This window comes from Fundulus heteroclitus, unplaced genomic scaffold (genome assembly GCF_011125445.2).
Source record: "Fundulus heteroclitus isolate FHET01 unplaced genomic scaffold, MU-UCD_Fhet_4.1 scaffold_64, whole genome shotgun sequence".
In the NCBI taxonomy this organism is placed as follows: domain Eukaryota; kingdom Metazoa; phylum Chordata; class Actinopteri; order Cyprinodontiformes; family Fundulidae; genus Fundulus; species Fundulus heteroclitus.
In genome coordinates, this window is record NW_023397077.1 from 86,043 (window position 1) to 102,103 (window position 16,061).

General features: G+C 41.3%; 1 protein-coding gene across 1 annotated transcript in view; it reads left to right on the plus strand.

Moving 5' to 3' along the window:
* Positions 1-16,061, plus strand: part of dennd1a (DENN/MADD domain containing 1A) — a gene marked incomplete in the record, with an annotated part of 97,961 nt that overhangs the window by 15,384 nt on the left and 66,516 nt on the right. The window contains 5 exon segments of the mRNA XM_036133556.1: positions 5,842-5,911; positions 6,226-6,306; positions 8,911-8,964; positions 10,577-10,687; positions 15,147-15,247. Coding sequence (XP_035989449.1) covers positions 5,842-5,911; positions 6,226-6,306; positions 8,911-8,964; positions 10,577-10,687; positions 15,147-15,247 — 417 coding nt within the window.

Genomic DNA, 16,061 nt, shown 5'->3' on the forward strand with positions numbered 1-16,061 from the left:
ACAAACAAGCCCAAAGTCGCTTATAATTAGTGGACTAGGCAACCCTGCACCTCAGGACTAAAGCAGACCTATTTAATATTGCTCATAGCGCATGGGTTAAAGTTCTCTGTCGCTGCAACGGATTTCTGTAAATTGGAAAATTGGAAAAACACAAAAAGTATGAAGGAATAACTTGATGCTGCAGAGATGAAAGTTAACCAGGGGGTTGTGGAAAGTGAAGGAGAGGATGGAGAGGCTGTCCAAGGCTCTGAAGCTGAAAGGTGGGAGAGATACAGGAATTGTCAATGGATATTTTAAAACTACCAGATTTGGGTAAAGTTGACTTTGCACAATAAGCAAGTGTGGTACGTAATGTGGCATCATGTACACGGCCCTGGGAATATATGGGCTGACTGGAAATTTTTCAGTCAAACTGATTATTTTTGCTTTAACCCATGTCATAGCATCAGCGATTGACAGGTAATCATTGGTAGTCCAGGTCTGCCACTGTAGTAACACTGCAGTAAAATAATTTACCTTATTTACATTCAATTTAGCTTTTGCCCATACAACATGAATTACTCAAATGTTGCTCATGAACCCAGTGGCCAAGAAAACAAGTAAATCCTCTCAATCAATTTAGAATTAGGAAAGAATGTATTGCAATGCATTGATAATTTGATATTTTTACCCACCCAAATTTCTGTTTTAATTTTTTTTTTATGGAAATGGATCTAAATGGTTCTAAAACACAGGTTTTAAATCTTTAGGTTACTTTTCTAACCCCGGTTCTCTTAAGTATCATGAGTGAGTGTCTCACATTGGGAACACCTTCAGCGTGACCTCATCAGAAGCTCCTATTCTATTACGTCAGCCAGGATTGGCTGGAAAATAAGCCTGTCTGTGTCAGAGAGGGCATGGGCCCTCCCCCTATATATATAGGGCTGATGCTGCCTCTTACTCAAAAACCTCTTCTCGCAATGAGCAGAAGTTCCCAACTAGCTCTTTCTTCGATACTGTCTCTCTCTCGGAGCCTAGCTTAACTGTCCATAGTCTTGCGCGCAAGTTTGGTTGCTGGGCGCTTTGCTCTGAGTTGGTCTGGTATCAAGATGAGAAGCTGTCCTGGTAGAAATACCACAAAACGAGTAGTAATACTCAAGGTCAACTTACCGCCTCACGGTTGTACGTTGGTCGGCTCAGAGTAGCCATACTCCCAAGACATAAGCTACACTCTGGGTGGCCGCAACGCTGATCATATTTCTCCAATTTTAACAGAGCACTTCGCTCTCAGACTGCAGGTCTACTGGTGGTTCCTAGAGTCTCTAAAAGTAGAATGGGAGGCAGATCCTTTAGCTATCAGGCTCCTCTCTTGTGGAACCAACTCCCAGTTTTGGTCCGTGAGGCAGACACCCCGTCTACTTTTAAGACTAATCTTAAAACTTTCCTTTTTGACAAAGCTTATAGTTGGAGTGGCTTAGCTTATCCTGAGCTAGCTCTATAGGTATGCTGCTATAGGCTTAGGCTACTGGAGGACATCAGGGTCTATTTCTCCCACTCTGCTGAGTTCCCCTACTGTTCTCCAATTTGCATTGCTTGTTGTCATTTCATCTTTTAACTTTCTGTCATTTTTTCTTCTTCATAGTAGGTACACCTGGTCTGGCGTTCTGTTAGCTGTGACATTATCCAAGGAAGACAGATCACCCGCTAGTAATATATAACGTAGAAAAGATTTCTGGATCAATGTGTGCTTCTGTGCTTTTTTGTTTCTCTTACTGGGTCTCTGCTCTGTCTTCTCTAACCCCCAGTCGGTCGAGGCAGATGACCGTTAATACTGAGCCCGGTTCTGCTGGGGTTTTTCCTTCCTGTTAAAGGGGAGTTTTCCTCCCCACTGTCGCTTCATGCTTGCTCAGTATGAGGGATTGTGAAGTGCACATAGGCAGCAGTGGGTCTGCTCAGGAGGCGGGGAATCTGTGGCAACGTATATAGACGATTGGCCGGTTGCCTCGTCCTACCACCAGGAAGCCTAAGACCATACAGCTATGATAACACAGCAGGTGATGGATCTGGGCTTCAAAATAAACTCGGAAAAGAGTTCCCTGCTTCCCTCTCAGAGGATATCCTTCATAGGCCTCTCTCTGAACTCAATCCATGCCAGAGTAAGCCTAACGGAGGGCAGAGTGAAAACAATGCTCAACTGCTTGTCCATGTTTCAGAGAGGAAACCTGGTATTCAGACTCTGCAGAAAGCTGTTAGGACTGATGGCCTCAGCATTAGTCGTAATCCCTCTGGGACGTCTCCACATGAGATGAATCTGACGATGGTTGGCCTCTCAGAGGTTAAAGCCCCATACTCCTCATCACATGGTGAGAGTTACTGCAACCTGCACAGCAGCACTGCGTCCATGGCGGAACACAGATGCACTGACACAGGGTGTTTCAATGGGATTCGTGCGGAACAAAAAGGTTGTCACAACAGATTCCTCCCTGTCGGGCTTTGGGTGTATATGCGAACGGCAAATGGTGAATGGAAACGGGTCCAAGAATGCAGTCCGAGCACATAAATTACATGGAGCTAATGGTTGTTCACCTAACGTTAAAGCATTTTCTCGCCATCCTGAGAACAGACAACACAGCAGTGGTGGCTTATATCAACAGGCACACAACTAATAATTTGGAGCAGCAGACATTTTCTGTCTGTCAATCCACCTCTGGGGGTAGATGCACTAGCCCACCCCTGGCCTCGTGCTCTGCTTTACGTGTTTCTCCCAATAGCTCTCATTTCACCCACACTAGCCAGGGTACGAACAGAGGGTCTGACAACGATCCTCGTTGCGCCCAATAGGCCAGCAAAACACTGGTTAGCAGAAATAACACAGCTCCTCTGGCAGGAGCTGTTGTCGCTCCCTGCACGCAGGGATCTGTTGTCTCAGGCACGACGACAGATTTTTCACCCCCACCCAGAAACACTGGCTCTATGGGCTTGGCCAGTAAGTTGCTTAACCTACAGTCCGTATGGCTCCCACAAAATCTTATCGAGACAATACAGGACGCTAGAGCTCCTGCAACACAATCTATGTATGAGTACAAATGGTCAGTATTTCAAAAATGGTGCTCGGAAACTCAAGAAATACCCTTTCAGTGTCCTGTGGCTGTGATTTTAGCTTTCCTACAGAACCTGATTGATAAGGGAAAAGCCTTTTCCACTATTAAGGTCTATCTAGCAGCAATCTCAGCCTGCCACATAGGCTTTGAGGGGAAAACTGTTGGCCAACATCCCTTAGTGTGGCGCATGAAGCGGGAAGTCCGCATGAGTTCCCAGGAAGCTCCCTGTTTCCAGACCCATTGCTTCATCATGGGATCTACCCCTGGTGTCTGATGCTCTCACTACTACATCCTTTGCATCACTGGATCAGGTGGAATTAAAGATAGTAACTCTAAAAATAGCGCTTCTATTGACGCTGGTTGCTTCCCAACCTGGCTTTTGAGCCTAAAGTGTTGGGGTCATACTCTCACATTGAGTTGATGGCTTTTCATCCTCCTCCTTTTTTCTCACAGGTACAGGAGAGGCTACACAGTCTCTGTTCTGTGCATGCTTTACAGATTTACCTTGAGAGAACAAAACAGGTCAGGAAAAGTGACCAGATGTTTGTCACCTGGGCCAAATATCATTATGGGAAAGCTGTTTCAAAACAGCGACTTGCACATTGGATAACTGATGCAATTCCCTGGCATATAGCGCAAAAGGACATCAGCCTCCAGAGGGCCTGTGTGCCCACTCTACTAGGGGCTTAAGCTCTTCATGGGCTCTACTCAGAGAGTATCCCTGTAAGAGATTTGTGCTGCAGCAAGCGGGGCTTCATCTCACACGTTTACTCGGTTTTACAAACTTGATGTCACAGCTCTGTCACTGGCTCATTCAGTACTTAGTGTAACACCAAGCACTAAGTGATAAAAATAATTATAATAGAGACAGCAGGCACGTGATGTGGGATCTGCTGAGCAGTATGGGAGTCAGAATATTTTTCGTTCCCAATGTGAGACACAAAATGAATGCTATGAAAGAGAACTTTAGGTTACTTTGTAACCCTGGTTCTCTGAGTAGCATGAGTGAGTGTCTCACCAAATCACCCTCCTTGTTCTAACGTTGCGAGGAAGAGGCGGTTCTTTTTGTTTTTTTAATAAACTGTCAGTCCTATATATAGGGGGGGACCCTGCCATCTCTGACACTGACAGGCTTATTTTCCAGCCAATCCTGGCTGACGTAATAGAATAGGAGCTTCTGATGAGGTCACGCTGAAGGTGTTCCCAATGTGAGACACTCACTCATGATACTTAAGAGAACCGGGGTCACAAAAGTAACCTAAAGATTTAAAACCTGTGTTTTAACTAAATGGCAGTATCTGCAGTGTTGGGTTGAGTTTTATTTCTTTCAGCTTAAGCACTTATTTCTAAAGCATCTGAGATTGTAACATTTTAAGTAAGCACAACATTTTAGACTTTGAACGTCATCAGATATTTTTGGATGCATGCCTTGTTTTAAAGTTTTAAATGGACTTGTTCACTGTTCTTACCTGCCTTAGGACAGCGGGTGCAAATTAGGTGTTGTGCTAATTCTGGCATATTTACATTGTCGCTTTAAGCTGACATGTTGATGAATGTGCATTGTCCTAATTTAAATAAATAAATGAAATAAATAAATGAAAACGAAATTATTTATTGTTACAAATGGATATTATAAATAAAATATCATTAGTGTAGCAGTGTAAAATGGCAATAAAACAAATATTTATTTATTTTAAGCATTGCTTGGGCTTTAAGAGTAACCATACTGGGCTGACATGTTTGTCACAGCGTTTTCTGGGTGTGTGGCAACACAGGTCTTCCTACACAGATAACTCAGTATCAAAAAATAAATAAATATAATATCTATCTATCTATCTATCTATCTATCTATCTATCTATCTATCTATCTATCTATCTATCTATCTATCTATCTATCTATCTATCGATAGATGTATATCAATAGATGTATATGGATGATGGAAAAAATAGGTAAATAAAAAGGTCAATAGAATAACAGTTTTTCTTCCCTTTGCATTCTAGCCATGTAGGTTAATATTACATCATTACATCCTCTCAACAAATCACAAACACAGACCCAGGAACCAAGCTCCACCCCTCTCAAAGAGTTCAGAGAGCACATGCTTGTTTTTCTTTTTTTTTTAAAAAACTTGCAGTTTTGGTAAAAAGTTGGTTGAATAAATGGTTCAGTTTGAATTCAGTGATTGTGTGTTCTCTATCTAAAACTAGGTTGCCAAGCAACAGCATAAAATGGCCAGGGCAGCACTTAAAATATATATTTTGAATTTGTTGATAATTATTGATATTGATCAATATGATTTCTATTTTATTAATATACTTTTTTTTCCTATATCGTCCAGCCCTAACCGAAATAAACAGTTGGATAAAGATGCTTAAATGCTTTTTGGTTATGTTAATACAGCTGTTTTTTGGAGATGAAAATCACAGAGATCATGTCTGTAATGATATTAGGATATTAAGGAAAGAATTACTTGTGAACCACCAAAAACATTTTCTGTCTTAAATGTAGATCAAGCCAAAAATAATAATTTTCATTACTTAAAAAAAACATTTCTGAGAAAAGTGTCTTTTCCTTAGTTTAGTGTTGTCTATGAACCCCAAATGTGTAAAAGCTTCAAATAACATAGGTTTTTGTTGAGTGCCTTTATTTATTAATTTAATGAATCAATAGATTTGCCACCAGTAATTCATAATTGTAATGTTGCCACATTGAATGGGTTACCACATTTCTGAAAGGTGTCCCCTATCTGCATCCTCTCAGTTACCTGCCCTGGTTTGAAGTTTTCTACAAGCTGCTGAATATCCTTGCGGACTGCACTGTCAAATGCCAGGTGACACATAACTCATTCCTCTCTGCATGCTAGATCTGGTTCTTGTTTATCTTCAAATGATCCTTGCTTTTATTAGTTTGATACAGATTTCCCTGATCCCTGCTGATCTTCACATTATTTAATGACATTTAATGGTTTGCACGCATCTGTGGGAACATCTGTAGTGTCTCCATATCCCCTTTACATAACTTTTCTGCAGTTCTTCTCAAAACTCTTACCTTTTGAAATTATTCATTATGACAGCAGATCTTTTTTTTTTTTTTTTTTTTTTTTACATTATCACTGCATGGGATTATATTGTTGTAATATTACAGGAAAGCCAATGGCAAGAGCTCTTGGTGTCACTACATACTCTCCCCATACCTGAGCCTGGAGTCCCCGTTCACCTTGGTGTGGTAAGCCTAACTTCATCACAACACAGGAAAATTAACTTTGTGAAGTTATGATTTCTGCATATTTGCATTTATATTCATGACTTTGTGGCACATAATATATTTTATCATTGTAGAATGGTGTGTCTTTGTGTCCAGTTATGCCCCACATTAATCAGATTTGGGTTTAAAGGCATACTATGCAACATTTTTCAGTTAATTAATGTGTTCCATACCGTCAGTGTTGTAGTCAAGTCACTATGCCTCGAGTCCGAGTCCAGGTTCGAGTCACCAGTGTTCAAGTCCGAGTCAAGTCCAAGTCATTAAAAAAAAAATCCGAGTCAAGTCCGAGTCGAGTCACTATTGATCCAAGTTCGTTGTAGGAACATGCCGTGACGTGTGATGTATGACATGAAGCAGTAACATTCCATTGCACTAATAACTCTTTCGCTGTAGTTACCCTTGGTTTTACTCGGTAAAACTACTGCTTTTTCCAAGTCTAAGATGTCTCCTAACCATGGTTTTTAAACATTGTTGTTATGGAACGTGCAACAGCGACTCGAGGTACGCTGATAGGCCGCATATGAAGGATGTTAAAGCTGCAAGCGGCGTCGATCGGCCCTCGCAGCCAAGCGCACTCTGGCCGGCGGGCGGGGTTCGCGCACCGCCGCGGTGCCTGCCGGCCGCCCGCCACCGCAGATGCTGTCACGCATTTTCCTCGCCCGTCCACCGGGTGATTCCCACAAACGCGTTCGGCAGCGTTCCACCATGACTCACAACAAATCTGGTGCAGATCGGTCGGTGCAGCGAGGAGATATAGCCGTTGGATAATGATAATGCATTTTGACACCGGGCCGGACTAAATTGTTCGGCGGGCCGGAAAATTTATACCGATTCCTGGACGGTGACTACAAACAGAAAAAAAAAAACGGCCGATGATGCCATGAACCCCGAGCAGAAGAAAAACATCGACTTACCTTTCTATCAACTCGCCCCGTTTCCCAGTCTTTCTAAGCCCTCGACACTCAAGCCATCGTTTGAGCTGAACGTTGGTATGTTGTTCCACAGTTCTCCCAGTAAAATGGGCGCCTGGACATCCTTTTGTGATAGTTTAACAGCTGTAAAGTCGGTCATATCCTTGTATCTGTTGCATGTGTAATGGCTGGTTGCTACGTGCGCTCTCACACTGTTTGCCCAACCTTAGCGGCAAGGGGCGTTGCTCGTGAGATGGTGACGTCACGTGCGCGGTACGCCATTTAGATATTAAAATCATACACCAAATAATATTCTAATGACATATTAAAATTATAGCCTAATGATATAAAAAAAAAGTCGAGTCTTTTTCTCAATCTTCGAGTCAGAATGATCTGAATGTAGGAGTCCGATTCCAAGTTCGAGTCATCAGTGCTCAAGTCCAAGTCAAGTCACGAGTCTCTAAATTTAGCTAATGACTCGTACTCGAGTTCGAGTCTCGGACTCGAGTACTACAACACTGCATACCGTTTTGGATGATTAAATGAGTCATTTCAGGTCGAAGAAAGGTTTTCTCGGCCGCCCTGGTGGTCTGTGGGGGAAATACCGCACTTGCAATTGCAAGAGCCCTCGGCCCGCGCACACAGAAGTCTCGCTTTACGGAGAGAACTCCATGTGTTTTTGCCCTGCCATTCACTATATGCACGCGCGAAAGCAACAACAAAGAACCGCGTGTTAACGTCAAATAAACATGCAAGCATATCGAGTTTTATTATTATTAATTTTTTAATATTTTTTATGTTGGCGAGACGCTACCGCGGCGAGGCAGCGGCCGCGGCTTGGCGAGGCGGTGGCGGTAGCGTCTCGCCAACATAAAAAAAAATAAAAATAATAATAATAAAACTGAGAGATAGCGCTGCGGGAAGCTTGATGTTCATACCTTCACTGTGTTAGTCATTGTTTGTACTGCCGTTTTTTCCACTTTTCGTTGCGTTTGCCTGTCTGCTAAACTCAAACCACCGTGCCTGGCTTGACGGAGAAACCAGAACAGCTGAGCATCTTTACGACATTGCACTTTTACTTTCGCCCTCTGGGGGGAGCCTCGCTCGAAAATCCACCCCGGTTGCATAGTATACCTTTAAAGTAATCTTTTATTTTGACCAATGCATTTCTTCTGACTAGAAAAATGGTTTTCTGGAGTCTTGGCTTGAATTTGAGAGAGAATCAATGTGGAGAGCTAAAGATTAAGATGATGCCAAGGTGGCCTACCAACCTCAAAAACTTGCATCACTAAAACAGATTCTCAAAAAGCTAGAGGAAACGAGCAGAAACCTGGTTGGCAGGCAAAATAAGAGACTGATTGCAGTCATGCTAATACAGATTTTTTTTCGTTGACTATTGAGAAAGGTATAACTAATTTGACATGTCATTTTTAATAAAATGTCAATAAAAACAGAAAATATTTTCAAATAGATTTTGTTTTATTACCTTTGCCTCATTTCCAATCAGAAGATATCATCTTGGTTAAAATAATTTAAAATCTAAATCTGCCAGGAACAGGAATAATTTTGGGCTTAACTGTCTCCTCTGTAATTATTTGAGCAAATGCAAGTCTTGTATTTATTCCTCTCCATCACACTGGTCTCTTTTCTCCAGCATTCCTTCTTCACCGTGCCTGACATGAGGGAACTACCCAGCATACCCGAGAATGTGAGTGTTGACATACCTTATGCTGAGAGTCATCAAGAGCTCACTGTGCATACAGTCCTTACACAGTACGTTCTGGGACTTAGGATGCTGACAGGAAGACATTTAACACTGGAACTGGATATGATAACGGATATTAGATGAGGTACTCTTGCTTCCTCTCACAGTCCAAAAAGATGACTGTCAGGTTAAGTGGTCTCTCTAAATGGCCCCTAGGTGTGAGTGTCTGTGCATGGTTGTTGGTCCTGTGTGACTCTGTTGTTCTGTGACGGACTGGCGATCTGTCCTGGGTGGACCCTGCTTCTTGCCCAATGGAGATGGACACCAGCCCCCCTACCCCTGCATGGATAAGTGGGTATAGGTGACGGATGGATGATATATAAATAGAAATACATTAGTAGTTTCTTTTTGTTTTACACTGGATAAGTATGCGTTTATCCTGATACATGAAGATGTTTCTCAGTGGATGAAACCTTTTAATTCATAAAGAGATGGGCAACATTTTCTCATTTCATTAGACCAGTTATTAGTCAGGTACTCCCATCAGTAATGTACCATTTTCTCATGCAATTATGTTTCAAACTTTAGTTGCAATACACTAGCCTCGTGAGACCATCCTGATCTCGTGAGCTTTCAAGGTTTCACTCGCAGATCAGTCTGGCTACTTTCTGGTAAAGAAAATTTGGAGCAGTTCACCAAACGAACGTCCAATCAGCGTTGGCTTTGGGGCCGGTTGAGGTGTGACGCAACGAGAAGCGCGACAGTTCAGTCTAAAGAACATGGCGGCTTCAGCCGATGAAACTAGCGTTAGCGTGGCTATCGAGCAAGTTTTATCAGAATTACAGAGTATTTCTTTGCTGAGCTAACGAGCCTTTACCTGCAGCAGCAAGAGTAGCTTGGCTTGTGGTTGTGTTTTCGTCATCGCTCGTAACAGAGCGACGACGAAGCATGTTGACAAGTACGTCATATGCTTCGTTGATCTGATTGGTTTATTTGGCCCGTCTATCACCAACATAGGCCAATCAGCTAACCAGTATTTTCGCCCCTTCCCAAAATTACTTCAACGGAAGGTTTCCAGATGGATATGCGGAGCAAATCCATCTGGCGGAGTCAGGTAAGCAATACACCCCACTTGGTTGTAAAACAAATTTCTGAGACTTAAAATCACAACTAACCCTGAAGAGATGTGTTGGTTCTCATCCTGGCCTCTGGTTGTAAAGATCTGATTGTTTTTGTGCTTTTGATTTAAGCTACTATACAAATACATCTCCTTTCTTCAACCTGAAGCACATCACAACCACATTTAGTTTCATCTAATAGATATTCAATGTGAAGTGTTTGGATGGGCCTCCCATGTTTTGCTTTTCAAATCTAAAGTGGTTTCTTAGACCCAACCAGGTCCAGTTGTTTAGATATATCAGACTGTGAGTAATGACTGCTCAATTTAAAACATCAGTATTGACTGTATCCCTACAACATCAATAGGGCTCTAATAGTGTTCTGTGCTCTTCTTGGAAATTTTCCATACATGAACTGAAACCCATATCAAATTATTTGTATCATATAGTTTTTTCACCACAACTGTCCTGATTCTGTCTTTGTTCTACCTCTACAGAGAAACTTAACAGAGTACTTTGTAGCAGTAGATGTCAATAACATGCTTCATCTGTACGCTAGTATGCTTTATGAACGTCGAATCCTCATCTGCTGTAGCAAACTGAGCACTGTAAGTAGTACTTCCTGTTTCCTCTCTCTTCTTCTGCACTGTCAGTATTGGACTTTTGAGGAGTTTAGCAATGCTATTATTTGCCTGTTGTCTGTCTTTTATTTTAATTTACTTGGTGCATAACCAAACCAGCTATGTTTGTGTTCTCCTGTGAACTAGTGAGTGAAAGACTTTTTATTAGGGACACGCAGCATCTGCTGTTTTAGGTGGAGCATAATGCCACCAACGGTTTTTCAGATTTTTAGTTTTTAGAGATATGCTGGTTTAAGGAGCAATGTTTAATCTATAGTTTTTAATTAGATAACAGGAATTTGAGTTTTCTGCACCAATATCCACAAGGTGTCATCTCTAGAAAATAAATTACTGCAGCAACTTTAACAAGTAACTGCAAAAACTTCATTGTCTTGATGTTGTATTGTTGGGAGCCTAACCCCGGGGTTCCACTGAATGTAGAAGTGGTGCCGCTGCGCTCTTAAACATTTAAGAGACACACAAAGCAGCTTATGAACAGACTGGTGCATTAGCACCTAACGGTGCGTTCACACCGAACACAAATCAGACGTTTGGATTGGGTGAGTTACATTTTATCCCTATGTAATGGTGCTTTCAGGAGCGGATTAATGGTCCATGATGCGCAGGACACGTTAAGAGCGAAGCAAAACTGCCAGTAAAATAAAGCGAAATTTCACTCAAGTTAAAAAACCTGAGCTTTTCTTTTAATTTGCTGTAGTTTGTCTCTCTGAGGGACCTGTCCCCCGAATTCGGGTCAGCAGCTCCCCATGCGGGATCCTGGAAGACGAAGTACCGCTGTAAGCACGTCTCTAGAGAATTTGGTGGACCCAGGGGCGCCGACACCATTGTTCAGCTTTTCACATTACATACAGAACTGTGACTCGCTCGGTAAATCTGTCACAGTGAGTTGAATAGACAGGAGGAACCAGCAAGCGGATAGACATTCTTCCTATTTGATGACGCGGTGAAGTGAACAGGGGGGAAAATGGCTGTGTTGTTGGCACGGGTTGTTTTTGAGAGGGAGATGAAATGTCAAGCGACCAACAGCTGGAGAGCCAGTCAAAAAATGTGCCTGTATCTCGTTCGGTGTGAACGTACTGTAAGAGAGCAAAAAAAAAAGCTAAAACTCTTTATAAATAGGACTTTAATTCATAATTTATACAGCAATTACAATCTGAAAAAATAATATTGTAGCAGTCTAACTGATGAACTACAAATTAGGTGTTTATGAACTTACTTCTAGGGATGGTAATCGAAAACCGGTTCCTGTTCAGAACCGGTTCCGTGTGTACCAATTCCATGGCATCGTTTGGCAGCTCACTTAACGATTCTCTTATCGATTCCAGGCAGCACCAGAGCCGAGGGCTCTGGGCAGCACGACTTTTGATCAGGTGTAAATCTAGAAAAGCAAAACAAAAAAAATGGCGCCCCATCGGGTAAAGCGATCAAAAGTTTGGCTTCATTTTAAAGGAGAAGTCCTGTCAACAAGGAAAAATCAGTGGATCATCAGCTATACCTAAAAGTAATACGTCCATGGTGATTTAATGAATTTAGCGTTAATCAATAAGAAAATAAAAGCATAAATTCACGTCTCGATCACTGTATGGGGCAGCCATCATTGGCCATATTTGGGCAATAATGGCTGCCTGACATCACATCCTGTGACGTATAGTTGCGGTGAGGCACTGCGCTTCACAAGCTAATTCAATAGGAACTGTTGTACACAGCTGCGATCAATAACAATTATTTTGGATTTCGAGAGGACTTCACCATTGAAACTCATGAGAGCTATTGTTAAAGTGACATTGCCCGCATGCATGGCAGTTGGATGTTCCAATACATTGGGTAAAAGTGAAAAAAACGTTAGTTTTTTTCACCTTTCCAATTTATGATCCACCACCGGCTCTTTTGTTGGATTGCCTACTTGAAGAGGGAGGATTTACCATCGAACTTCTGGCCAGAGAGAAAACACGTAATCTGTAGCCAACATTTCGAAGAAGAATGTCTTCAAGAAGACATGAGAGCAAGGATTTTCGGTAGGTTTTTCTTTTTTATAATGTAGAATTTGCGGGGACAGTTGTTTACCGACCAGAGCGGCGAAGGGATACGACGCACTTAGAAAGAATGCTCACTGTTGCGAAGCCCACTTGCGACTTTGGTCTTCTTTTTTCTAAAGTCGCTTGTAAATTTCATGAGTTGTGGGTTGCAGTTTTTTTGGACTTGTTTCTGAAAGTGAAGTGGCTTGTTTTGGCTCTAAACGCTGAAATATCCCGCCTCACAACGAGCTGCAGCTCATCCTGACAGGAGCAGAGAGTAAACTCAGAAAGAGCCGCTTGGACCGTATTTTCTGCAGTTCACGGTTGCAATAACTGATGATAACTGCTGAAAGTAGATTAGGCTCTAGATGAGTTTTATACTCATCTTACAGAACCCATTATATAAACCGTACTTTAATGTTTATTTGTTGTCTTTTTATATCTCTAAAATGTTTAATTAGCAGGGCAGTCAAAAGTAGCCGGTCAACGACGGCAAATCGCCATCTATAGCAGCTCTTGCCGCCGCCTACATTTCCCCGATTATACATCCCAAAAATCACCTTTGCATCTGTCTCCACTGAGAGCAACATTAACGTGTAATTGGGTTCCTTGTTCCAACCGAGATGCTACTTTTCCAATCAAAACACAGACCAGTGTTATGCCGAAAAGGGCATGCATATGCGTCCCCTGTCGCGGAAGTGCACCCCGCTCTGTACAACTGAATATCAACGAAGAAAACGGATTAAAATGTGACCAACGCAGTTACTTGTTCTTAAATTAATGATATCAAAACGTTTTATTAAACCTCTTGTGGGAAAAAAACTGTTGTTATTTGGCAGTTTGGTTTACAAATTTACGGGTGTTATCCATCCATCCATCCATTTTCTGATCCGCTTAATCCCTCATGGGGTCGCGGGGGTTGCTGGTGCCTATCTCCAGCGTTCACTGAGTGAGAGGCAGGGTACACCCTGGACAGGTCACCAGTCTGTCGCAGGGCTACGGGTGTTATGAACAACATTAAATCCAAAGTTTTTATCCGAGGTATGGCTGATTTATTTGTTGTGGTCTCTTGTCATTCACACACAACAATAAACCGTGAGAGCCGACGTGAGTTTTGAGACTGCAAAGCTTTGTCTTAAGCGGAAGATCAAACGTGCATCTACACAGCACTGCGTTCATAGACCAGTGTGATGCATTCACGAGCGTCAGAAAGGTATGGTGCATTCAGGAGCATGGGACATTTCAAACTTACAAGGAAAGAGGCATAAAACGGAGTAGAACTTAACTCATACAGTAATGTATTTATCCAGAAACAGCGTGGGCTTTCTTACAATACTGAATATTTTTTGATTATGCACATCTGTTAGCTTTTAATTCTGAAAAATCTATAATATTACATAGAATATAATATTACAGCAGCAAATTATCAAAGTTTTTCAGTGGATGCATTTTGTGTTCGTCTCTAGAATCTTCGCCGATGATATATCGTGTGTGATGAGTGCAAGTGAAATTAAACTGAGAAGAGATTTTGAAAGAGCAATTTTACTGAAATAAATTCAACATGTAAATTCAATTTCAAATTCCAACCCTGTATTTTTATTATAAAAATTCGACTTTGTTCGTGAAGAAATGTTACGATCGTTTTTAGAACAGAACTGTGAATAATAATAATAATAAGATGAATAGACCTCACCTAATCTGATCTGTTTTATGTGGTGCTAGTAATTCAAATTAAACTAACTTTATGCAAATGGAGATTACCTTACCTTGTTAAAACATGATAACATCATGCGAAAAAAATAATGTTTTAAGAATAATAATAAAAAAAACAAAGGTTGTTTTTGAAGAATTGATCATTCACTTCTTTTTTTGTGTGCTTCTTATTCAATTTGAAACATGCACTCTGACTCTATTGTTTAAATAATCACCTGTTTTGAAAGCTTCCAAAATACATCAGGGAGACTGTATTTTTCTAAATTCTCCCCTCCGGGGCTCGGGCACCGGCATAAGTGCACCCTCCTACCTGATAGTGTGTGGCCTGCTACTGTAAAAAAGTTTGACTGCCTTGAATTAGTATTACTTTAAATTGAAATGCTTAATACCATGTCTATCTTTGTTTAAGAGGTTAAAAAAATTCCCCAAATTGGAATCGATAAGAGAATCGATAAGAGAAACGGAATGATCAATTCCCAACCCTACTTACTATTGGGAGGGGGATATAGTGACACCTAGTGGTAAAAACTTCAGATGGTAACAGTGGATCAAGGCAAGCATTTGTTCAGTCATGGTGTGTTCTATTGCCATATGAAACTGACATACATAAATCTTATTTCTAAATCCTGTGTGTTGCTGTTAGAATGAAGGCAGAGAAACGAGTTGTCACATGTTGTATTTTTGATCTTTGCCTGCAGTTGACAGCTTGTGTACATGGGTCTGCAGCCATGTTGTATCCAATGTACTGGCAACATGTTTACATTCCTGTGCTTCCTCAGCATCTGTTAGACTACTGCTGGTGAGTTTTTCAGGGATCACCCAAACTCCTCTTTAGTAGATTGCACTTTCTGATCAGAGAATCATTATCAGGACTACACGTGGATGTGTCCTTGTGATCACAAGCAAGCATAAACATTAGTAGTTGTGTTGTTAATAACTGTGGACATTTTATGTTAGAATGTTTCAGCAGCTAACATGCAAATCTTAAAATCTTAAAATGTAGAAGAGAAAATGTTTATTAGTGGAACTGTGATGCTGTACTTTGAATTTAAAAAGCACACAAAATTAATTTGTGGCATTACAGTCATGGCCAAAAGTATTGAGAATGATTCAAATGTTAATATTTACAAAGTCTACTGCTTCAGTTTTTATAACAGCAATTTGCATATACTCCAGAATGTTATAAAGAGTGATCAGCATAACAGCAATTAATTGCAAAGTCAATATTTGCCTAGAAAATGAACTTTATCCCCCAAAACACATTTCAACATCACTGCAGCCCTGCCTTAAAAGGAGCAGCTAACATGGTTTCAGTGATTGCTCCATTAACACAGGTGTGGGTGGTGATGAGGACAGGGCTGGAGATCAATCTGTCATGATTAAGTAAGAATGACACCACTGGACACTTTAAAAAGAGGCTGGTGCTTGGCATTATTGTCTCTCTTCTGTGAATCATGGTCATCTCTAAAGAAACACGTGCAGTCATCATTGCACTGCACAGAAATGGCCTAACAGGAAAGAGAATGGCAGCTAGAAAGATTGCACCTCAGTCAATCTATGGCATCATCAAGAACTTCAAGGAGAGAGGTTCCATTGTTGCCAAAAAGGCTCCA